Below are 24,118 nucleotides of genomic sequence, written 5' to 3'. Positions count from 1 at the left end.
GTCTTCAAGTTGTCTTTGTATTTGGCTGGAAAGTAAGTGTATCAGGGTATGTGTGTTGTTGTTGTTTTTTAAATATAACTGGATAAGATTGATTTTCAAGTTTCCTTCTTCCTTCCCATATTAAAATTGGATACTTTTATTGCATGTGTTCCAATTATTTACACATGGAAGGGAAGGCAAAATTGCTAGTTTCGTAGGGAAATGCATTCATCTCAAAATTCTTCAAATAGCCGTGTTTTCAAAATATTTTTTGGGGGGGCGGGGTTCACAGAACAAGAACTTTTCTTTGTCATAATCCAAAGAAGCTAAGAGAGCAGCATGATAAATGCCTCTTTAAGTGTCGTAGTAAAAGAAAATGACTTGCCTTGTGAGGCAGGGGAGAGTTTATGTTGTTTTGGACCCATTTCCCGAGCAGTGATCGAAAACAGATTACAATAACAATTATACAGTGGGAAGAGGCAATATCCATTTCTGTTTTAATTGAGTGAAAGAATAATAAAAACATCATTAAGAAAAATGAGGTGGACCTGTCACCCAGTGTACACATTCCGAGTCCTGAGGAAGATGCAGAATAACCGGAGTGCTTCGCAGGGACTTCGCTGGGCTTTTGCCCTAAAAGCTGTTTGGGGGAAGACCCCTTGGTTCTTGCTCCTCCCTGGGAAGTTGGGAGAGGAGGGAGCCCTTGGGAGGCGGTTGCTTGGGAGATATTAAAAGCGCTCGTTGATTGCCCAGCGTGGCTCAGTGGTTGAGTGCCAGCCTATGAACCAGGAGGTCACGGTTCGATTCCTGGTCAGGGCACAGGCCCAGCTTGCAGGCTCGGTCCCCAGTGTGGGGCGTGCAGGAGGCAGCCAACTGATGATTCTCTCTCATCATTGATGTTTCTATTCTCTTTCACTCTTCCTTCCTCTCTGAAATCAATCATTTTATATATACAGTGCTCATTGATTTTTGTTTTCATATACATGGCATTTTCTTATATTCTGCCTGAGGTGTAACTATCTCCTCTTTTTTTTTTTTAACCTTTGTCAATGGAAGTCAGAAGTAATGAATGTCCCTCTTGTTATAGAGCCCTGCCCAGGAAAGGTGAGGTGTGGTCCCTGGGCCTGTTGCTCCTCCTCTGGACGCCATAACCAGGCTGACGGGGAGGGAGAGGGTGAAGGTGAATAATGAGCACCCTTATTACTTCTCAGCACACTAGGGCCTGTGGGGGACCCCGAGTTTCCACGTGCACTATCCCCTGACACGCACTCAGGTACATAGACTCTCACCGGAGATGCAGGGCCTCTGGCTTCCATCTGCACTCACCGGGACCCTTAAACCCAGGATCCTCCACATCGCTGAGCCTCCAGCCTCCTTGCCCGGAGTGGGAGGGGAGCTTTCAGCAACGTGGAGACGGCCCTGCGGCCCCAGCCAACACCAGTGGCCAGTGCCCTTTCCCTCGAGGCTGTGTGTCTTACTCTGTCCATAGACACTGTGAGCGCCTGAAGCTTGGGGATGACAGTGGTGAGCCCAGACAGTGGAGTTAACCTCTGCTCCTTGTGGAGTTACTGAAACCTCAGCTAATGCTGGCGATCCAGGCAGCAGGAGCCCTGGGTTGGAGTCTGTGGACAGTTATTGGAGAAGCGGTCTGTGCTCTGTGGTAAGAGTTGTCTCGGGGTCTGTATTTACAAAGCTTTCTGAGCGTGGAAGGAGGAAAGGGATGAGATAGGTAGTGAGCCCTTCCCGGCGGGGTCCCGAGCAGTCCGCCTCTGAGGGGAACTGCTCAAAAGGCTTAAAACTTTCAGTTCCGAGAGCCTAGTTAACAGTGCTTTCATTAAAAACTTTTGTCTGCAAAGGGTTTTTTCAGTTTTAACATTTACATAACCTAACAGCGTTGACAAATGCCATGAGCTTTAAGGGTCTTTTAGTGGTTCTGTTTTTTCTGGACCTTACAATTTAAACCTAAACATTAATTCTGGGTGGAACTTGGCATCGTGTCTTCTTGCCTTGGAGGGAATTTTTGTTCTACAATAAAAAAAAGTATTTTTTTTTCATACAGTCACCTTCTCCATGTCTCCCCTCCTCCAAGTAAATAGCAGCTAAATAGTCAAAGGTTTTAAAAGGGCTTATTTAGTTCAAAAGAGGGAGTGATTATTTTAGGTGAATTTAACAATTTTCCATTAGTTCACATTGCAAACTAGTGTTTTTGATATGAACAAGAGAGATCGGTGAGGCTGATAATGCAATGAAAATATTTTTCCTCTCTTTCTCTCTCTCTGTCTCATATACTAAAGTCATGTGGTAAAATTTTTTTATAAAATTATATTTCATGACCCTTGAAACTTATAAATCAGTTGCTCGTCTTCTTCATTAGAAGCTGAGAGACATACAAAATTAGTTTACATCAACTGGAATTATAACGTTGACTGGAAGGAAAGGAGTTGGAATCTTACTTTTAAGTAATAAAGTGACTATTTCCCAGTATTAGTTATTTTGGAAAACATACTTACATTAGGATTCTTAAAATGATCTTTTCTAGTAGTCAATGTTATGTTAAAGTTAAATTACTATAGTAATCTGATGACAAGGTCATTGTGAAATGAAGAAACCAGTGCAGAAGCCCAGCAGTGATAAATTACCATCACTTGATAACCAGAAAGTGTTGGGAATGCTGGTGAGGGGTACATTCCTGGAGAAAGGCGTTCATGGAGGATGGGGCTAAGCGTGGGTACCCCCCCCCCCAAGCTTTTCCCACTTTCAGCTTACAACGCTCCATTCAGACAAGGTTTTGTCCTATAGGTTTGGCAGATATGGTCTTAGAAGACTAAACCCTGTTTACTATTATTGAGGACGTATAAGAGGAGCAAATTGTTCTCTAAAAGGGAAGTTATTACACATTTAAGACCCAAGTAAATGTACTTGACAGGGGTAAATAAGGCGATCCTGATTTCTTTTTTCTTTTCAAATGAATCGCCAGGTAACATTCAGAGAAACTGGCTCTGTTTACAGGCCCATTCATATCGTCAGTTTGAGCCTTAAGCACATTTTTACGGCTAACTTATAAATCTCCCTAAACTGGAGCTCACCACTGAAAGCCTGCCAATCCCGTCACAAATGGCCATTAGTTCCCCAGGGAGTTCCAGGAGGAAAAAGAACTGCAGGCAAACGCTGCGACTCCAGGGAGAGCCGTTCTGCTGCACGTGCATTTTTTTTGCCGCCGTGGCCCGACTGTCTGGGGACCCACCTGCGCGCTCAGGGTGGATACTGTGCGTTCTCCCGTGGAAACCCACAGAATCCCAATTAGCACAGGGTCAGAGCATAAATGTACCTCTTCTCACACTGTTCCAAGTGGTTAGTGGAATACAAGCTGCAAAGTAATTCCCCTTGGCCCCCCAGTAAAAAGATTTATAGCAGAATAATTCTCAGCTTCATAATGGGGCTGTTGTAGGGTAGTGTTTGATATTTATAAGACTGAAATACGGCCCATGTACCCAAACGAAGCATTTATTGTAAACAAGTTCACTGCCAAGAGCTTATATTCTGTCAAACATAATTATATGGGAGATGGATGTAGAGCTGGGAAGCGCGTCTGAGGGCGACGGTTCTTTCTGAGCAAGGAGCGCCCCTGAGATGCGCCCTCTTCCTGCCCTAGGACCCCTCCAGGCTGTCTGGCTCGCAGGCCGCCTCTCGTATATACAACACACACAGGCTCGCTCTTTGAAAACATATCCGTTTGTGATCCTACTTCTGTTACCAAACTAAAGAAATGAATGTATATGCCTGGAAACTGTTAGGTAGAGTTGCTTTTACCATCTTTATGGGGATCTGGGCTGAGATGGTGCTGAGATAGAATAGCCCCTCTCACCTGGACACAGAGGCCTGCGCCACACCAGTCCTTGAGTTCACACCCAAGCCGGGGGTTCTACCCACAGAGGCACCTCCGCCTCCTTTAATGCGGGGTTGGAAAGGAGTCTTTGACCTGTCTCTCTGTCATTTTGTGTGGAGCTTGGGAGATTAGATCTATTCTGAAACTGTTGCCTTTGGGGGGAAGGGGAGAAATGACACTCATATGCTTCATTTTGTGGCTCAGAAATTATTATAGAAAAGCATTTATGAATCCAGGGGATCTGTGGGGAGTGAAATCTTTTTCAAATTGAGATGCATTATATCTGGGATTACCCCACAATTTAAAATGATGGGGTGCTTTTCCAGGCCTTTTTTCTTTTTTTCTTTAAGGAAGGTCGAAACTTATTTTTTTCTTTATATTTAGATTAAAAAAAATTTTTTTTTTCAGGAGACAGGTCACTTTGGGCTTTGGTGACACTTCTCAAAGAGAGTTAAACGTGAAATAGCACTCCTGTGGCTGGGTGGTTTCCTTTGGATAATATCAAGGATGAATATATGATTTTCACTGGATTTATATGCAGTGGCTTAAGAGATTTCTTGGGTTATTTTAATACTAAATTTAGTATTTCCTTTTGGAAACTATAGACATTGTAAAGTGGGTGTCTTCAAATGGAAAAAGGAATACACTCACTTTCTCTGCTCTGTTTTTCTTAGTTAAGTACTTGCTACAGATTACACAGCTACACGTTTACTAAAGTATCTTGGAGTCCATCGGTGGGCACCCGAGTTTCCCCAGCCTGTGAGCGGGTTTATTAACTTCATCTCAGTCACAACAGTAATATCCTCCATGTGGCCACCCGAGGTCCGTGTGCCCTGAGGGGACTGCAGGACACCCTGCTCTCCACTTTCTTGCTCTCTTCTCTTCTCTTTTTCTCCTTCCGGTGTCAGCCCGTTCAGGGGCTCTGGCTGCTGTTGCATCTTGGTGGAGGCATTGGTGAGGGGCACGTGTGAGCGTGGCTTCTGGTGGCCGGGGAAGGGTGGCGATGGCTGCCGGCTCCGCTCGGTGTTGTGCCATCTGCATTCCGCTCCCGGGGATGAAATCGACACGTCTGTTAAATACCCCGGCCTGCTTTTCTGTTTGAACCCTGAGCACAGCCATAAGATTTCCTTTTGTAAGGGAGAAATCCTTTTATTTTTCACGATAAAAACTTTACCTTTTTAGGGTTTTATTTGATAAAAAAAAAAAAATCTCTCCACTCTCGTATGATTTCCTTTGGGACTTTGCACCAGTGTTTGAGCTCAATTTTTAATAATTTTGGTGAGTTAACCTCCCCAAAGAAAACACGCTTGTGCTATGAACCATCCCCACTAGGAACCTGGGTAGTCTTGACTTATTGGCAGTGAGTGCTTGGTTCCTTTATTAATTCCTGGCTGCAGAACCTCAGCGCAGCCAGCCTTTCCTTAACACCACACTCGAGAAGCTGATCAAGGGTTTTTCCTTTTAATTGTTAAATGAGATAAAATAACATTTAGGTGGAGTTCAGAACCTGAGGTGATGAAGCAGATGATTGCATAAAGACAATTTTATCGACTCCTTTTTGACGTACGGGACTCTGAGTTGCAACTTGCTTTCCAGAGAGGATCATGAGAATGAGGCAAGTGGCAAATGCATCTTCACTTAAATATTATTAAAAAAAAATTATCCTCTGAGAAAGCTCCAGAGTAAAATTCTACTTCATGGAGGACAGAGGACAGAACCCCGAGGTTGATGAATTAGGGTACAGTCCGCTTAACGTGCCATTGAGTCTTGACACTTATTAACATCTGCTTCTGTAACCCACTGTGAAAGGAACCCCCAAAATTTAGCGAAACAATATGCCACATGTGTGAACTCGTCTGTGATGCGCAAACTTGCATATTCTACTTTTTTCCTTAAAAACATTTTTTTTTTTAAATCTGGGATCAGTAAACATTTTGTCTCTCTCTCTGGTTATTAAACTTAGAATAGATGCTACCGTTCTTCCAAGTCAGTCTTGGGTGGGCCTGCAGGTCAGCCCCCCGGGCCCCAGGTGTGCACAGGCACCGTACAGAGCTGCTGGGCGCTGGAGTCTCACAACAGTGACTGCCTGCCTGGCCTTCCAGGCGATAGGTAAGCCAACAGGTTCCGTCACCAGTGCTCGTGCACAGCCCGGGGTCTGGTGTGCGTCCCCCCGGAACGTGGGGCGCACTCCTGAGCCCACTGTGCGGTCATTTCTGGGACATTTCCTGTCCGCTGCTGCTCGATGCAGTGCCGTCGGGCCGACGTGATGTGGACAAGCTCAGCCACTGGGGAGTCACGGGGAACAGACAGCGCCGGCACCACCTATGAATGATGCGATGAATGTCCCCCTGGATGAGCATTGGGTGACGGAGCCAGCATTTACTGTGGGCCTGCTGTAGGTCGGCTCAGGGGTGCGGGGAGGGGCGGGGGGGACTGAAGGAGACTTATCTGAGTCCAGTCATGTTGGAGGAGGGGAGGCGGCCCTGTCATTGGCTAACGGGGCATGTCTGTCATCAGGGACTTAGTGCCTTGGGTCAGGCTTGCTAGGGCCCAGCTCCAGGGGTGGCCCAGGTCACGCTGTGCCTCCCGTGCGCCCGTGGGATCCCGCTTTGCAAATTGCCAGGCCCCCGGGATCCTGCCACCATGGAGAGGATGGCCAGGCCTGGGGCTGACCCTCAGCCTTCAGAGCTGGCTTTGGGCGGAATGGTGATCTCAGCCCGAATGGGCCTGGAGTCCTGGTTCTGGAACCCAAATCCATCTTCCTTCTCTGCCACCCTAACCCCAGTTTGAGACTTCGGGGTAACAAGTGAGAAGAGGACCGGACTTCACCCGCCAACCCCAATCCTCGGTCTGTTTTTGTTCTCATCTTCCAAAGTTAGGGTCTACCTCGGGGTCTGAAAGGCAGCTTCTGGTGTCAGTAGAGGGAACTCTGAGAGTAAATATTTCTTGATCACATCCTCTCTGCACCCCCTGCCTCCCCCCCCACCCCCCACCACCAAGGAGCCTTCTTGTTGAAGCTTTGGTTGGAGGCCTCCTCTTGAGATATGAGCCACCGGGGTGTGGAGGAGCAGGAAGTCTAATTTCTGCACATCCAGCTCCTTTTGTCCCTTCGAGGGATCGTTAGGCAGAAAGCTCCTTCTCCATCATCGTAGGATGGCCTGTTGCTCCACCTGGGAACCACCCAGGCCTTCAGCTGTCCCACCTCTGCCTCAGCTCCTGCTCCCTCCTCAGTAAGAGTGAAAAACAAGACCACAGCACAAACAAGTGAACGCATCCTCCATTGAATCCGTAGTTCCCAAGCAGAGGATGCAGAGGAACCTTGGGAAGTGGACGTCTGGTCCGCCTGTGGGTGGCTCCCTTGTCCCCTAAAGTGGTTGCTCTCCCCCATCCAAGACTGGTGATAACATGTCTTTATTTCATGACCTGAAATTCTTTCCATCGGCAGTTAACATGGGATACTGTGTGTTTCTTTTACAATGGCGATATATCTAAGGAGATTAAGGCACAACTCAGGGGCCAGACAGTGAGGTTTAGCATTTTTTGTCTCTGGAACTTTTGAGCTCAGCCCCTGGGGGAACCATGGAATGTGGCGCCTCTGGCTGCACTGGCTCCGGAGGTTGGGTGTCTGGGGGAGGACAGATCCATTGGATCCATTTGGAAATGTTGTCTGAGACCCCAGGGGAGAGATAAGGGACACCAACTATATTCTCTCTTTCTGTCTTTGGTTGCAATTCTTGGTGCTCAAACTTGCTTTCATTGTTGGAAGGAAGTGTGTAGAGGTTAATATTGGCAAGTTATTTCTCTTGACTGTGTGAATATGATGGTGTGTGTGTGTGTGTGTGTGTGTGTGTGTGAGAGAGAGAGAGAGAGAGAGAGAGAGAGAGAAAGAGAAAGGGGGGGGGTCTTATATAGCAAGTAAGTGGTTGTTTTGTTTTTCCAGAAAATTTGCAGTAAGAAATGATAGCTGCCACCCTCACTTGCTCCTCCGCCAGTCCCTGGAAGACCCCGTGCGACACATGGGATTTACTTGGCGGAATTGGCTGGTGTTTCAGGGGTTCTGTGATTCATTGATGGTGGGGGTTGCTGAGTGGGGTGCTTTTCTCCGGGTTCAGTTTTGTGCAAAGAGCAGGTATGGGAAGCTCTGCCCTGAAGCCTTTGCAATCCTCACTTAGCCCTGGGACCTTCTCAGGTGATAGAACCAGATATACTGGCAGCCGCGCGGAAGGGGCGGGCCCCATCGTTGCCTGCCTTCTTCAAACGGGTGGTGGCAGGAGCCCTTGGAAAGAGGGGAGGAGAAGGGCTAGCCTCCGGTCATCTCAGACCGGCTCCTGTCATGCCGGCGGCAGGTCTGAGCCTGCGGGTGGACCCAGGACCTAAGGGGCTGGGTAGGAGGCTGGAGACCATGCTCACCCACATCAGAGTGTGGCCCTTGATTGGAGCCTTTCTTTGTCTGTGAGGGACTGAAGGTTGGCGACCGTGTTTGGTTCCTCCTCTACGCCCAGCACAGTGCCTGACCTGCGGTAGGCCCTAAGGTGAATTCACTTACAAGCAATGCAGGTCACCCCCTGGACACAGCAAGTGGTGAAGGGTCCTCTACTAAAAGGCCACGCCTGTAGCTTTCTGTGGGTGTGGGTTTGGGAGTGCTATTTTTGACCAGAATGCTTGGGGTTTAGAGGTGGCTAACCTGAACTGCTCTTCTTTTGCCTCCCTGGGTTTCTTTGGGCATGTTATTTAGTTTCTCATAGTATTGATTTCAGAGAGGAAGGGAGAGGGAGAGAGAGATAGAAACATCGGTGATGAGAGAGAATCATTGATTGGCCCCCCACTGAGGATCGAGCCCACAACCCCTGCATGTGCCCTGACCGGGAATCTAACCGTGACCTCCTGGTTCATAGGAGGTTGACACTCAACCACTGGGCCACACTAGCCTGGCAGTTTCTCACAGTTTTAGTTGCCTCATTTATTAAAGGAGATTAAGAATAACCCTCTCACGGGGTAAATGTGGGGAGGGAATATGATAGAGTGCTTGATGAGTTAGGAGCTGCTATGGGAAGGAGCGGTGGTTTTGTACCCTAACTGGCGTGGAAGGCGTGGAACCCTGTCGTCTGCTGGACCTTGCATCGTTCACAGTGAGTGCTGCAGGATGCGTGCTCCTCAGGCCCTTTCGTGGCAGTGCCGTGGTATTTCTGGAACGCTGTCGTTCTTCTTTAAAATGAAGGAAGGGGAAAAAAGCCTTTTCCTGATTAAAGAAGCTGGATTAATAGAGTTAGGAATACCATAGCCTACAGTTTGCTTGCTGATACGGAGAAGACATCATGCTCGGTTTTGCAGTTTCACCGACAGGACACCTGCCCTCAGGTCTCCTATGACCTGAAACACAGAGGCGTGATGACGGAGGAGCATTCAGAAATGCTCATGACAGTCATTCAGTTTCCTAGTTACCGTTTCTCATGAATTTATCCTGTGTCAGAAAGCCATTGTATGTGCTGGTGTTCGGCAGATTGCTTAGAGCAGCTCTGTCTGATAGAAAAAAAAATACGAGATACACATGTAATTTTAAATATTCTAGTAGCTTTATTTACTTATTTTTAATATATTTTTATGGATTTCAGAGAGGAAGGGAGAGGGAGAGAGAGAGATGGAAACATCGATGATGAGAGAGAATCATAGATCAGCTGCCTCCTGGACACCCCACAGTGGGAATTGAGCCCACAACCCAGGCATGTGTCCTGACCGGGAATCGAACCGTGACCTTCTGGTTCATAGATTGAAGCTCAACCACTAAGCCACGCTGGCCAGGCTCTAGGAGCTTTATTTTAAAAAAGTTAAAGAAACAAGTGCAAATAATTTAATGATGTTTTATTCAGAATATTATTTCTATTTCAGTTAATTTTGATTATTCATGGTGTATTTATTTTTTGCTACGAAATCATTGAAATTGAGTGTGTGTTTTGTACTTACAACACATCTCAATTCAGGACTAGCCATATTTCAGGTGCTCAGCAGCTGCATGTGGTGAGTGGCTGTTGTATTGGAGAGGTGCTCTTACCACCGTTACCATTTGGCTATTGGGCACGTTGAACCTGTTAGGCCATTATTATTTGCATCTTATAAAATCTGGCCACTCCGTGATTATCAGTAATAGTTTTATTACGAAGAAATGCTTTTTAGTAAGTATCCTGAGTATTGATTATGGGACCCTGAAAAAAAATTATTGCTCTCTCTCTCTCTCTCTCTCTCTCTCTCTCTCTCTCTCTTTTTTCTCCATAAAATGTATGAATGCTGATTTTGAAAAAAAGAAAAGCAGATAGCTTCCACCGTTTGAGGGCTGTCAGACCATTTAACTAGGCTGCATTGTTTATTCCTCACAGCAGCTCTGGGATGCGGATATTATCATTTGAGTTTTGCTAAGCGGAACTTGAGGTCAAATACATGATTCCAGGTCATTCTCTCAGGGAAGGAGGGACAGTGCCAGGATTGGATTCCAGGTTGCCTGCCTCCTGACTCCGAGCTTAGTCACCCCATCTCCCACCACCTCCCTCCAGGTCTCTGTGCCCATGGCCGGGCGGCGAAGCGCAGGTGGCTCTTTCTAATTACACACCCCTCAGAAATCACCTCGCGATGACAATGGCACTTTGAGCAGGGCCACTACTGAGAGTTGGGAAAGCATTTTTCTAGGAGAGAGAGAGAGAGTCTCATGCTTATCTTGCCTCTATGACAACAGATTCACCATTTAGCCCACTCGGCAGAACCACGTGTCATTTTTTCGAATGGCTGTGGCTCTGTGCCTGTCCCCTGCATTAAACTCCCGGCTCCCCTCCCACGATTGTAAAAGGCTTAGTGAGGCTTCCGATGCAAAGGCTCAAAGGTCTCCACTTGATCTTCTGGAAATGGGTCTGTGCTACAGTCAGAAAAATAAGGCCATGAGCGCTCGATGCAGGGCTAGGGCAAGGGTGGCTTGTTTCTTCTTGGTTATTTCTAAATTTTGTTGTCAGAGCATTTTAGTTTTACATGGCTGTTCTTTTATTGGACTTCTCTTTTAATTTTTCCCATTCTTAATTTATTTTTTTGAAGTGCTTTCCAAACAGTCTCTATGTTTTCATCTGTTGCCACTTTTTCCTTCTCTTTCTTTTTTCTCATTTTGCCTGGAGAGAGTGGAGGGACCAAACGGATAAATACCTTTTTATGGAATATATTTCTACACATTCTTTTGTCATCTCCCCACCCCCCACGGAGTTGCTATTAAAGGCTTTAAGAACCTGGATGTTAATTTTCTTCTTCCCCACAATTGACCTCAATTGTACTATTTTTCATCTCTCTTGTCATTGTCACTAGAAATTGAGCCTGTTTTTCCTGTCGTCCCCTTCTTTTGTAACGGTTGTATTTCAGTGTAAAAAATTCATAACTGTTTAAAATGATGACATCCTAGGGGAGAGGTACATTTTTCTAGGGATTAAATATAACCTGTTTATGATTTTCTTTGGTATCTCATACATATGGGCTTCAGAACAAGCTTATTATCACCCTCTCCTGGTTAATATTGTTTTATTTTACAAATGACCTCAAATCCCTTGTTTTTGTTTTTTCTGACAAAGTAGGTGATGCGTGTGAGGGATGGGTGTTTGCCCTCTGACTGGGAGGGGTTATGGTTATCATGTCCAATAGCAATTGCTTCCTTCAGTCACTGAACTAAATGTTTAGGAAGGATTTCGGTCATTGACACTTCCAAAATGTAAGGCCTTACATGGAGTAGACCCCTGTGCTCTGATGCTGTATTTCATAGTGAGCTCATTGAACTATTCATATCATTTTTAAGAATTAATAGGGTCTTAAGTTTTCTCAATCGACCCTACACTTGAGGAGGATTTATGGTTCCTAAGTAATGGATACGTAATAGCTCCTGGAGCCCCTGGATTCATGGGAAGGTCTTATCTGTGATTCCCAGGTGGGTGACACTCAGGTGTTGGCATTAGGAACTGCACATGGGCTGTCAGTGTCGAGACTCACGTACACACAGGTATTAGTGGTGAGGTGGCTTATGGCTCCCCTGACTGCATGGCCCCATATGTGCATATATTGAAATCTTTAAAAATAGCAATCCACCTGCTTCCTCAGACAGAGATGTGAGAGCTAAAAGGTCTGAAAGGGGGCTGTTCCCTGCCGGGAGGGCCTCTCAGGAGTGGGTCCTATAAATGTTGTTATTCTTGCTTCAGAAGATTTTACAGCCCCTGCAACAGCATTGAGGGAAGCAGCCAATCAGACTTGCTCTCACTGGGACTACCTGGCACACAGTAGGTGTTCAGGGGATACAAATTGGATACATGAATGAGATAATTTGAAGGACATCTAGTTTTTACTATTCATTACATGCCTTACTTACATTTGGGAATACACTGGGCATAAATAAATAAGCATTTCTTTAAAAAGGTATTTTTGCAAGGCACCCCGTGGCCAGGCTGCATTCCCTTCTTTGTCTGGGACAGTCAGTCTGCTCCATCCTTATTTCTTGTTTCCCATAAATCTGCCCCATCGATGGTGCATTTGCTCTAAGCAGTACGGCTGCTTTGCTGTTCTCCAGAGTGAACACTGTCGTCCCAGGGATGATACGGTGTGACTTGTTAGAGTGTTGTGCCGGCTTAATAACAATTACCCCGATCTCTAATGATAACAGTTCCTAATGAGTGTTATTATTGTTAATAAGGATTACACTTAATAATGACACCCAATACTTAGTATCTTTAATAATAATAATTAGCACCTGGGAACCAGTTGTGCCTTTGTATTATCTTCAGAACAAAAATCTGCGAGCTGGTCGTTGGCGGAGTGTCTGCTGCCACCCTCTCTGTCCAGATCAGAGTGAGTCAGGCTGCCAGGGTCCGGCCACAGGGAGGGGCTTCGCGCACAGTTCCTGCGCCCTCCGCACAGCATTGCCCTGAGGTGTCACCTTCAGCGTGAGGGGCCTTCACAGTGACACTAACCCTCCACCTCCCCCTCTCTCCGCCTGCCCACCATCCTTCACAACTGTCGATTTTTCTTGCACAGAGAGAAGATCCAGAGCCCATTGTTAGTCCATAACACGCTCATTGGTGTAGGTCGCATGGGACAGAGTCCATGTTTATTACTTGTATGTTGGTGAAACTTTGATCTTCTTATGCCTTGGCTATGTTTAGATTTAAACTCCTGTACAACTTTTTTTTAAAAATAAAAAACAGTTTATAAAAACCTTTGGCAAATTAAGCATTTTTTAGCTTTTCACACTTTGATACAAAGCAGAGAAATATTTCAGTGACAACAGATTTCAACAGATTTTCAATGAGACTAATTTGCTTTATTCTTTGGGGGAGTTTACTTCTTTTCTCTGAAAACACAAGAGACAGTCCCCTTCCACTGGTCATGGGTGTTGATGGACAAAAATCATAATTTTAAAGAGGACAGAGTCTTTTTATTTCGATGTATATTGTGACCTAAGCTCACCGTCAGTTAGGACGTTCATGGACGGGTTATTTCAGGCTCATGGATGACCTATTTATCAGGATTCAGGAACATAAAATACACAGGAGAAACGTCTCTTACACGCCTTTTGACGTCCCGGTACATGGTCACACAATGGCACAGGCCCTGACGTCGAGCCTACCATCCTACTGGGTAATTTACAGCACTTTCCGACCAAAGCAGCTCTGACCTGAAAATAGTCCTCCTGGTTGATCGTTAATGATAAAACCATAGACTCGAAGGGGAAGGGTGCCAGGGGCCCGCAGGTCGCCTGGACCTCACCTATGTGCCACCGGGGAGCTCAGGTCGCAGGCAGGACTCGGCCGATTGACTGGTGCGGCCCCCCTTTTAATGACTAGAGTCGGAGGCCTTCCCCGGGGGCCCAGGGCAGTCCGGCCGCGGCCCGAGAGCAATGAAGGAGGGGGGACCCCCAGCTTTCCCATTAGGCCCATCTGACTGAGAGGCTTGTTTAATCTAAACCATCACGGATCACAGATGAGTGACTTTTACGACTGTCCCTTCCCTTCTCGTCCTGGTGACGGAGACGCGCTGGGTAATGTTTGCGTTTTGCTCTTGCCTCGTGTCCCCGCAGGGCTGATGATTCCTGTCTTCTGCGTGGTGGAGCAGTTGGACGGCTCTCTCGAATATGACAACAGAGAAGAACACGCCGAGTTCGTGCTGGTTCGGAAGGACGTGCTCTTCAGCCAGCTGGTGGAGACGGCGCTGCTGGCCCTGGGCTACTCCCACAGCTCCGCCGCCCAGGCCCAAGGTATCATCCCCTCCCCTCCGCCTCCCTGTTGTCTGTCGTGATGTGGGGGAGAATGTGTTCCCCGAAGTGATTCTCCAAACACGGGTTGGAGGAGAACGGTCAAATGGAGCATCTTTCTCAAACAGTGAACAGCAGAATATTTTGGGCAGAGTCTTTTCTAAAAAAAATGTGTTTTTATTGATTTCAGAGAGGAAGGGAGAGGGAGGGAGAGATAGAAACATCAGTGATGAGAGAGAATCGTTGATCAGCTGCCTCCTGCACACCCCACACTGGGGATCTAGCCTGCAACCCCGCCTGTGCCCTGACCGGGAATCGAACCGTGGCCTCCTGGTTTCATAGGTCGACGCCTAACCCCTGAGCCACGCTTGGCAGGGTGGAGTCTTATTTTCTGGTTGCTTTAGGAAAGATTGGACCAGCACCTCTAGAGCCACCCAAACCACCTTGCATTTCAAAGTGATCATCCCACGGTGTGTTTGATGGTTTGTTTTTCATTGATAACCCTGGTATTTTCTCTGAGTCCCCAGACGGGTATGTTTTTGAGCTGGTGCTGAGGTGTTCATTCCTAACTTGCCAAACTTTAGTACATGATTTATAAGCGCTCAGTTTTAAAGATGTATTTACTGCAACTTCCACACTTTACAATCGGCTTTTAATTAAATAGAAAAAAAAATGGATGCATCTGACTTTTGTGTCTTTGAATACTGCGCTGTAGTTTTGATGTAATCCATTCATTAAAAAAAAGAAAAGAAAATCTCAGTGTCATTGTGATCAATCCCTCTTACCTAGTTAATTGAATATTAAAGTTGCATCAGTATTTCAGCGTGATTGTGCGGCTGGGAGCCCATTGTGAGCCTGGGCGGCCGCCTTCTAGGCAGAGCCCATTGTTCTTCCTGCCAAAGGACTGACAAAACAAATAACAACACAAACAGCCCCCAAACCTTGAAGAATAGAAAAATTTTTTTGACTCAATGGAATGATTATCCTTGTTTTCCAGCTGAAATGACTGAATTGCATAGTTTATGATAATAGTTATAACTAGAGGAGAGAAACCTATGACTTCTGGGTTTTGTGTTATATCCCAATTTCCTACATATATTCCTATAAATTACCATCTTCACACGTGCGGCTGTGCCAAGGATCTTTGCTATTTTGTGTATGAGTTCGTTCCTCTTCCAAAAATGCCTAGGAGCTATCAGTCAGAACATCTATTTATTCAGATAAGGAAACCAGGAGAGATTAAGCTATTTATGCAGACTAACAAATATGGTGACCAAGGACATGGGATTTCAGTGATCAAGCTCTGGGCTCTGATTTTGTGAGCAGATCAGTACCTTAAAAAAATGCTGTCGTGAAGTATCTAAATTCTATCTTAGTTCTCCCAAAATAACAGCCCATCCGAAACCAGGGGTCCAGCATGTTGGCTTCTGGTGAGCCCAAGTGCATTCGGAACCCCACTCGGAGCGCTCGGAGGTCCCGCGCCGCCTACAGGGAATCGTGGTGTCCGTCCGCTGTTGCCACAGCAGCTCAGTAAAGGATGATTCCCTTCCTTTCTCTCAGGACTTTCCTTCTGGTGCGAAGGATTCAAGATGTGATCTGGAGCAAATTGCATGCTGGCAGCATGCTTTTATTCCACGCTATGAAATAAAAGGGTCACCCCCCGCCCCCCCTACACTTTTCATGCCATTTTAGGGATATTCCTCCCTGATTGTAAAGGTCATTGTATCCCACTGCTTGCATCCTGGCGTGCCAGCTTCCTGCTTGACAGGCTATCCATCTCCGTTAGCACGCTGCTCAGCGCGCCGTGAGCTCACATGTGGAGCGCACGGCGCTAAGTGGCCAAGATTTGATTCTTGGCACGGGCTCCGGGAAGGGGCGTGCAGGAAATGGGCACCGGGGAGCCACACGGTGCCCTGCACCCCCAAGTGCGATGCACTAGTAGGAAATGCTAGTCTACAGCGGGGCGGGTGGTGGGGTGGTGGGGGGGTGTTAAACCGTGGGCAAGTCAAAAGCGAATCTCCGCCTCCCCAAAGTGGGTGAAAACCCTGGTTTAAAAAACGCGAACTATTACACTATTAAAAAAGCTGAATCGATGTTCTGAAGGAGCTCGAGATCACAGGTGTACTGTATTTTGTAGGTGAGCAGAGGTTTCATCACTGCGCCCTGTACTGTAACCTCACAGAGGGAAACGGAAATCACGGTGTGTTCACTTGGTTTTAAATTAGGCTCCTTGGTCTCTGCTGTGGGTAAATAGGAAAACTTAGAATTGTTTGCTTTGAGATGAATGTGTTAGGTCTTTGTTGTCATTTAGATCCTCGAGGGTCTGCAGTTTGCTGCTTGTTGGTTATGGAGCAAGCAGAGAGCATGATGGGACAGGTGGTCCCTGTGCGGGCCCCGGCAGCAGAGTGAGAGGAAGCTGGGGGAGGCAGCAGGACAAAGTATGGCCTCCTATTCGAGGCCTGAGGTTTCCTGTTTCCTGTCTCTCGTTTCCTGGTTTGTTTTGTGTTGGTTTGGGTTGTGAGTGTTTAGGTAACGCCCCCCAGGATTATTTAGTCATCCGTCACAAGTCATCTGCAGCCTAGGAAGGGCCTGTACAAGCCGAGCCCTTCTTCCTGGGGGCAGAGCTAAGCTGTGTGGAGAGCGGACTCCTGGCACCTGCTGTAAAACTCAGGCTCCTGAAGTGTGATTTTCATGTGGACGTGACCAGAAAAGAGTTTCAGTATCGGCTGGGCTAGTATCCCGAGGGCCTTTACAAGAGCACGTGTCTCCGCAGGGTCCTTATTTTGGAGGGATGCTCAGGTCCCAGCACAAGGGCCTGGGCCCATGCTCCGGGGGTGTGGGGTAGTCAATGTCTTTTTCTTGTTTTCAGGTTGTGATCCAGCATCTGTATATAGTCCAAGTTTGTGGAACTGCTGTTGGGGACAATAAGAGGAGCCTGATAGTAGATTTTCTTTTTCTTATTTTCTATTTTTCTAGTTTTATTGATTTATTTAAGACGTTATTTTTATGTCGACACGATTACAGATGTCCCTCTGCCCACCGCCACCTTCACCAGCACTCCCACCCCTTCCGGGATAGTCAGTTTCCTTTTCGGAGAGGGCCCTCCCTTTCAGAGGTTGTATCCATAAAGAATATTTACTTCTAAAGGATGAGAGAAGGTCCACTAAAATGGAATTCAGAGATTTCCAACTCCCACCCCTTCCCCTTTTTAATAGTAACCTTCTTTATTTCAGACCAGATAGTGGTACCCAAGGGGGATAAAGACACAGGACACCGTCAGAAATCACGGGCACTGTGCTCCTAACTTACCCAAACCCGCACTTCCCAGCACACATGCCAGTAGCTGTGAGTCTCAAGGATGGGAGCTACCGGATGCATCTGATCTGCTGTTTTGCATATGCAAAACGCTGAGGCTGGCAGGCTCTTTGCTTTTCCCAGAAGAGGTGGGCTAAGGTGTAGTGAGCAGCAAGGACATTTCATATGGCACAGTAGGCTATGAGTCCGCGTCTCTCAATCCAAGTCTCTTGGAAGAGGAATGTGAACATAGGGGACCGCTATGCAGAAACCCCCATCCTCTTTCCCCACTTCAACTCTTCACTCCATTTATTCTTCTCCGTCCCCCTCCCATTCCCTCTCCTCCCCTCCCCTCTCCTCCCCTCCCTCCCCCACTACAGTCTTAATTATATAAAATTTCACATATATGCATAGAAAAAAAAGGACAGGAAATACATTATGTCAACAGGGTGGATTAAGTGGGATTTTATCTTTTTTTTTTCTAATCAGAAAACAATGTGTAAGTATGAAATTCTACTTCATGGATTCTTCTCTGAAAAAGTAGGAAGTTTCTACCTTATTCCCCAATTTTGATCATCAGTTCACGTTGTCCCTAATTTATCTGTAAACGTGAAACTTGTACATGGTACAGATGCATTTCTCTTGTTTTATTCTGTTTAAGATTTTAAAAGTCAGTAGGTCATGAGTATGCTCCTATGATGTATAAACCAAGGCATTTCTTAGAGTCTTCATAGTGCTAGGTAACACTAATTGAGCAATTACTATATGTCAGACACTATTCTAGAGATTTACATTTACCAAGTAATTTAATTTTCACAACAGCTCTTTTCAGTAAATTATGTTTCCCATTCCACAGATGAGGAAACTGAGGCAAACGAGCAGGGGCAGTAACGTTCCCTGTGGTGCAGGACCAGGGGGTGGGAGACCCATGTCCAGACTCAGGGTCCTTCCCCCAGGCTGTCCTGTGACAGACGTGGTCACTGGGCGTTTAGTTTAGTTTATATTTCTTAGATAATGATAAATTATGCATATTTCATTTCTATGATGCAATACATAGAGATACTTTTTCAAGGTAAGCAAAACATACCTCCTTAAAAACAAATAAGTAAATAAAAAAAACGAACCTCAGAATTAATGTCTATTGAAGGTTGTGTGATTAATACACAAGTCTTGCTTATGAGGCCAGGATGATTCCTGATATAAAAAGAAAGCATATTGCTTAGTGATTCTGATCTTCAGAAGTCATTAATTCAGTAATATTAAGTGCCTACCACGTGCCAGTCACTTTTCTAGGTTCTGGGGGTAAAAAACTGGAAAAAAAATATCTTGCATTCATGGAGCTTACATTTGGTAGTTTACTTACACACGAAGAGTGTAGAGTGTAGGTTATTAGTTGATTTTTGACCCTCTGAGCTCAGAAATATCAACTACTGAGGTTCAGAGAATAGAAATACATATAAAATTTGTTTATAATTTTGGTGCTAATTTATAATTAAATAAATAGCCCTGGCCAGTGTGGCTCAGTTGGAGTGTCCCCCCATGCACTGAAAGGTGGCAGGTTGGATTAAGGGTCAGGACACATCCCTAGGTTGCAGGTTTAAACCCCCATCCGGGTGTGTGCAGGATGAAGCTAATCAATGCTTCTCTCTCACACTGATATGTCTCTCTCTCTCTCTCTCTCTCTCTCTCTCTCCCCCTCTCCCTCTCTCCCTCTCTCCCTCTCTCCCTCTCCTTTCCTCTCTTTGAAAGATCAATAAACAAAGACAAAACAAAAACAATAAGTAAATAGAATAAGACTTAAAACAAAAATAGTAAGGATATTTATATAAAAAAGGAATGGCTTAATTTTTTAATATTTATTATTTTATATAATATTTATTAGTATAAACTTTCCAGTGGACTAGCTTTGTACAACATTTTATTGGGAAGAACTTTACCAGAAGTTACTTTCTAAGTACATTTTGCCATTAGAAATGAATACACTTTCAGTTTAGATTGTTCAGAGCTTGAAATGCTCTGTTCTTAAATTAATTATTTAAGATGTTTTATTACGGAAACATGCAAAATATGCCAAGTAGAGAGACTAGTATATTAAATGCTCATGAACTCATTATCTAGGATTCACAATGAACACTTTATGGTCAACCTTGCTTATTGCTGCCTCCAACCTTTTCTCGCCTCTCCCCCACTGGAATATTTCAAAGCTCATTCTAGACCTCATATTTTAACTACAAATATTTTACTAAGTATTTCTTGAAGATGAAGCTTATTTTTATTTATTTATTTATTTATGTTTATCCTCACCCGTGGATGTTTTTATTGATTTTTTTAGAGAGAAAGGATGGGAGAGAGAGGGAGGGAGGGATACATTGATGTGAAAGAGAAACATCGATCCGTTACCTCCTGTATTTGCCCCAGCCAGGGATTGAACCCACCACCTGGGTGTGTGTTTTGAGCTGGAATCGAACCTACAACCTTTTTGGTATATGGTATGGTGCTTTAAACAACAGAGTGACCTGGCCAGGGCAAGATAAAGCTTATTTTAAAAACATAACCACAATACCAGCATGATTCTTAAAAACAAAGATAATTTTTTAAAATCTTGAAATATTCAGTCAAGGTTCAAATTTCCACAATTGTTTCATAAACTTTTTTAAGTGTTTGCTATGTCGGGAGCCACACAAACCGATGTATTTATTGTGCTTGGTTGATGTATCTATGAAGTCTTTGAATCTTGCTCATAAAAAGTTTTTTAAAACTTAGGTTTGCTGCAGATGAATGCAAAATAACTTTTGTTTTGCTAAACTTAATGGCAGTTCTTACCCTAGAAATACTGCAAATGCTATGGTCTCAAATAAGCAATCAATAAGTTCAATCGTAACCTTGGAATTCAGAGAATCACTCTTTTTGAGGGAGGATGGCTGACAGTCCTCTGTTGTCTGGAGCCGAGGTCTCCTGCTCTGGAAGGTTAACACTCTCCCCATTGAACATGTTTAAAATGCTCTCTCGCCTTGCCTTGCTTCTTTGGGTTCTTTCTTTGGCTCTCTCTCTTTTTTTCTACTTTTCCTTCTTTAATTAAATGCTCATGTTTGGGACACTCTCGGCAGTTTTCTCTTTATAAGGGCAATGTTGGAAAAAGGTGCATATTTAGAAAATTTAGGCCTTGGAGCAAACTTTTAACAAACAAGCTGCATAAAAAAATAAAAAAATCTGTGGCTCTCAAAAGAGAGCTAAAAAAGCGACCCCCAAATTGCTCCTAACCAGGCCTCAATGAACCTCATTAGAGCTGGACGGGCCAAAAGGTGAAACACTGGCTGGGCCAACACAAACCTCTAACAAGCCCTATACTCTTCCCTCCTTCACCACATACAATGAAATATTCATGTATGTGTGTGAGCACATATGTTTGTTCATTCACACGGGAAAACCTGAAACACTGCTCCTGCCAAGGGGGGAAAATAATGCTTATCTTACTTCCCTGTCTAATAGATACTTAAGAAAATATCTAATACAAATGTTTATAGTCCTGTATTTCTTGTATTTGTTTATATTCTTTTTAAAAAATATTTTTATTGATTTTAGAGAGGAAGAGAGAGGAAGAGAGAGAGAGAAAGAGCGAATCATTGATGGGCTGCCTTCTGCACCCCTCACACTGGGGATTGAGCCTGCAACCTGGGCATGTGTCCTGACTGGGAATCGAAGCATGACCTCCTGGTTCATAGGTTGATGCTCAACCACTGAGCCACGCCGGCCAGGCCAGGCTGTTTATATTCTTACACATATATAGATATGTAATTATGGCTCACATGAGGGTCAGCTTACGGTATTTTTGTCTGTGTAACTTTGCAGAAGGGAAGACCCTATCTGACTTGATATGTTGGATGCCTAGTGGTTGAGTAGGAAGTATTTGATAAAAACTGCTAAAGCCAGTGTGTGTGTGTGTGGGGGGGGGGAGTGTAAGGGGGGGGTGTCATCTCATTTTACCTCTGGTCTTGTGATTTCTACCTGCCCATTTTTTTAAAAAAAATCACACCATTAGAAATAATTCATTTAAAAAATCTAGCTCATTATTTCTTCCATGATGAGAGAAGTGTATAGCAATGTTTTCAGTTAGCTGTTTTGTTTGGGGCAAATGGCCATGATGGTAATTAGCTTTGGAGTATTTTTTAAACTGCTTAAAATCCTTCTCAGAGTTTAGGCATTCATGCCTATGACTTGGAGGGGACTTATCATTTAAGTTCTGTGTTTTGTCATTCCTGTGAAATGATCCAGGTTAAACCGATTAACTCACAATGATATGCAGCTTTTATTTACTATTTAGAGTATGTCCCATTACAAATATATAGCTTTGTAGAGTTTTGAGTAGGAAGCTGACAATCTAAAATTGGCGATACTCCGATACAGTTTATATTGTGATTAAATTTTTTTTATCCCATTCCCTTCCAAACTGCCTTTCATATTTTAAATGCAGGCTAGAGTCAGTCAAATGCTGCAGACCCTGGTCTTTCTGTGTTTTGAGAAGATATAGCACAGATTCCGTTCAGGGAACTAATTTGGTGAAAAGTGCATTCATTAAGACACTTACAAATGCTACGGCAGAAAGCTGGTATCTTCCAGGTAGATCCTTCATATTAAAGCACTCCATTGATACAACCCTCAGTCTGGGTGCTGCCCCACCCTATTCCAACTCTAAATAAAGTCTCTTTTGACATTCATGATAGACAGTAAAAAATTCTTGGCCATGGAGCACTTTGTAATATGAAAATGCTTTTTAAAAACTCCCTGCTTAAAAAAAAAATAGGGATAAGAGCTCTATCATCTAAATCTTACAATTTGAGTCACTTCTTTGTGAAGTTTCACAATTGCAGTGCTTTCACTTTTTTATTTTAGTGCACATCGTACATTTATACTTCGTCCAACTTTTCTCAGATACAGGATTATTGAATTTTAAAATTCTTATGGGATCTCAATGCCATAATAATCCACTCATCTGCCTCCTCTCAGTACGTGGGGGGTTTATTACTTATTTAGGGAGCTTGGTGCAGGAGGGAACCCTGAGGTGCCAGGGACCACTTCTCCCTGTGTGTGACACAGGGCGCGCGCAGAGGAGGTGCCGGGAGGCAGGGGGAAGGTCACTCATGGGCACCTTGGTTTGGTCTCTGAGGTGTCAGATGGATTTCTCATGGCTGTGATGAGCATCTAAAGAGCCAGGGCTTTGAAAAGCAGTGTTTTGTTGTTTTTGGATGGCAGCTCTGAGAGCTCTGAAGAGTCTGAGTGCATACCGTTCGCTTGCTCGAAAGCAGTGGCTGGCAACGTTATTTGTGTGTCAATGAGAAAAACACACAAAGGTTTTCCTCTGTCTGTCTGCTTCTCTTGAGTTTGGAGAAATACGTTATCTATCGCCCAGGACAGAGCAGCAAATCTGCCCTCCTGTTTCACCAGCTTGTGACTCAGGGTGGGAAGATTGCTGCGGGCTCCACGCAAACACGCAGCACCCTAGGTTCCTCCTGCTCCCGGCCAGCGAGGCGGGGGATCCGTCACGCATAGGCCTTCTGTCAGGGTTACAAAGCGAAGGATGACAAGCGGGGAGGCTCCGGCACAGTCAAACCTCTGCCCTCAATGACTGGGCCCGCAAAGCCCAATGGTCTCCCAGATGAAGGCTGCCCCCTCCAACTCCTCCCCCCGCCCATGTTGGGAGGAGTCTGTTCTGGATCAAAAGCTCTGACAGTTTCACCAACTTCTGATGGTGGATTTTGTTTTTTGTTTTTAAATATATGCTGCAGAGCCACAGTCATAAAGGACAATTCTAAATGTCATGTGTTATTATGAATACTGTGATTCCTTGGAATGGGAGGGAGGATTCTTAGGAAGGGGGCCTGGTGTAGACACTCTGCAATAGAAGATATATCAACATTATCTGGCAAAAAAGCACTTTATTTAGCCTGTGGAGCGCCACCGGAGGAAATGCAGTCTAGTTTTATTGTCCCCATTTTCTGGAGAAGAAAACTGCAGAGAAAGATTTAAAGATTGCACCTTAATTCTCTGGTTCTGCCACATAGAATCATTTTATGTGCTCACTTAGCAAAGTATTTATGGAGGGCCTAGTGTGCGCCAGGCATTGTGCTAGGCGTTGGGGACACAGCAAAGGACCAAGTATCTAGTGCCACTGCCCTCAGGATCCTGACATGCCGGGGTGGGGGGGGGGGATGGAAAATAAACCATGAGCATGTGACAAGTGGTAGGTAGGACCTGGCATCATCTTATGCAGACGCTGGCTCTGTTCTCTCCATCTTGTCGAAGTTTGGCAACTTGAGGCTTCTGTAAAGTAGCTGCTGAGCCAGAACAACATGGAAGGTTTCAAATGGGTTTTGAGGATTAAAAACACATGATATAGGCTCTTAAAAGGTTAAACCTCCGTTTTCAGAAAAATTTATGGATGTGGGCTCACTCCTGTTTGATAGGGTAAATGTAACGTTGTCAGAATTAGCTTGTATTAAGCCATGGTTTAGATTTTGAAAAGGACACTGAAATTTTTGCATGATAGACAAGCTATGGCGGTATTTAAGAAAATTGATATGATGAATGGGTTTATTCTATTAAGAACTAATATTTATTTAGTGCTTGTGACACAGCAGGCCCTGTTCTAGGTGCTCAACATTCAGTCCCCATATTAACTCCCTGAAGAAGATAAATTTATTGTC

General features: G+C 44.9%; 1 protein-coding gene across 1 annotated transcript in view; it reads left to right on the top strand.

Moving 5' to 3' along the window:
• SATB2 (SATB homeobox 2) overlaps positions 1 to 24,118 on the top strand; it is a 170,535-nt gene that overhangs the window by 7,589 nt on the left and 138,828 nt on the right. Inside the window, 1 exon segment of the mRNA XM_006082379.3 lies at positions 13,950 to 14,126. Within this exon segment, the coding sequence (XP_006082441.1) occupies positions 13,950 to 14,126 (177 nt within the window).

This window comes from Myotis lucifugus, unplaced genomic scaffold, assembly GCF_000147115.1.
Source record: "Myotis lucifugus unplaced genomic scaffold, Myoluc2.0 scaffold_3, whole genome shotgun sequence".
NCBI classification, from domain to species: Eukaryota; Metazoa; Chordata; class Mammalia; order Chiroptera; family Vespertilionidae; genus Myotis; species Myotis lucifugus.
Note: the sequence above shows the minus strand (reverse complement) of the source record. Positions and strands in the feature narration are given on the sequence as shown.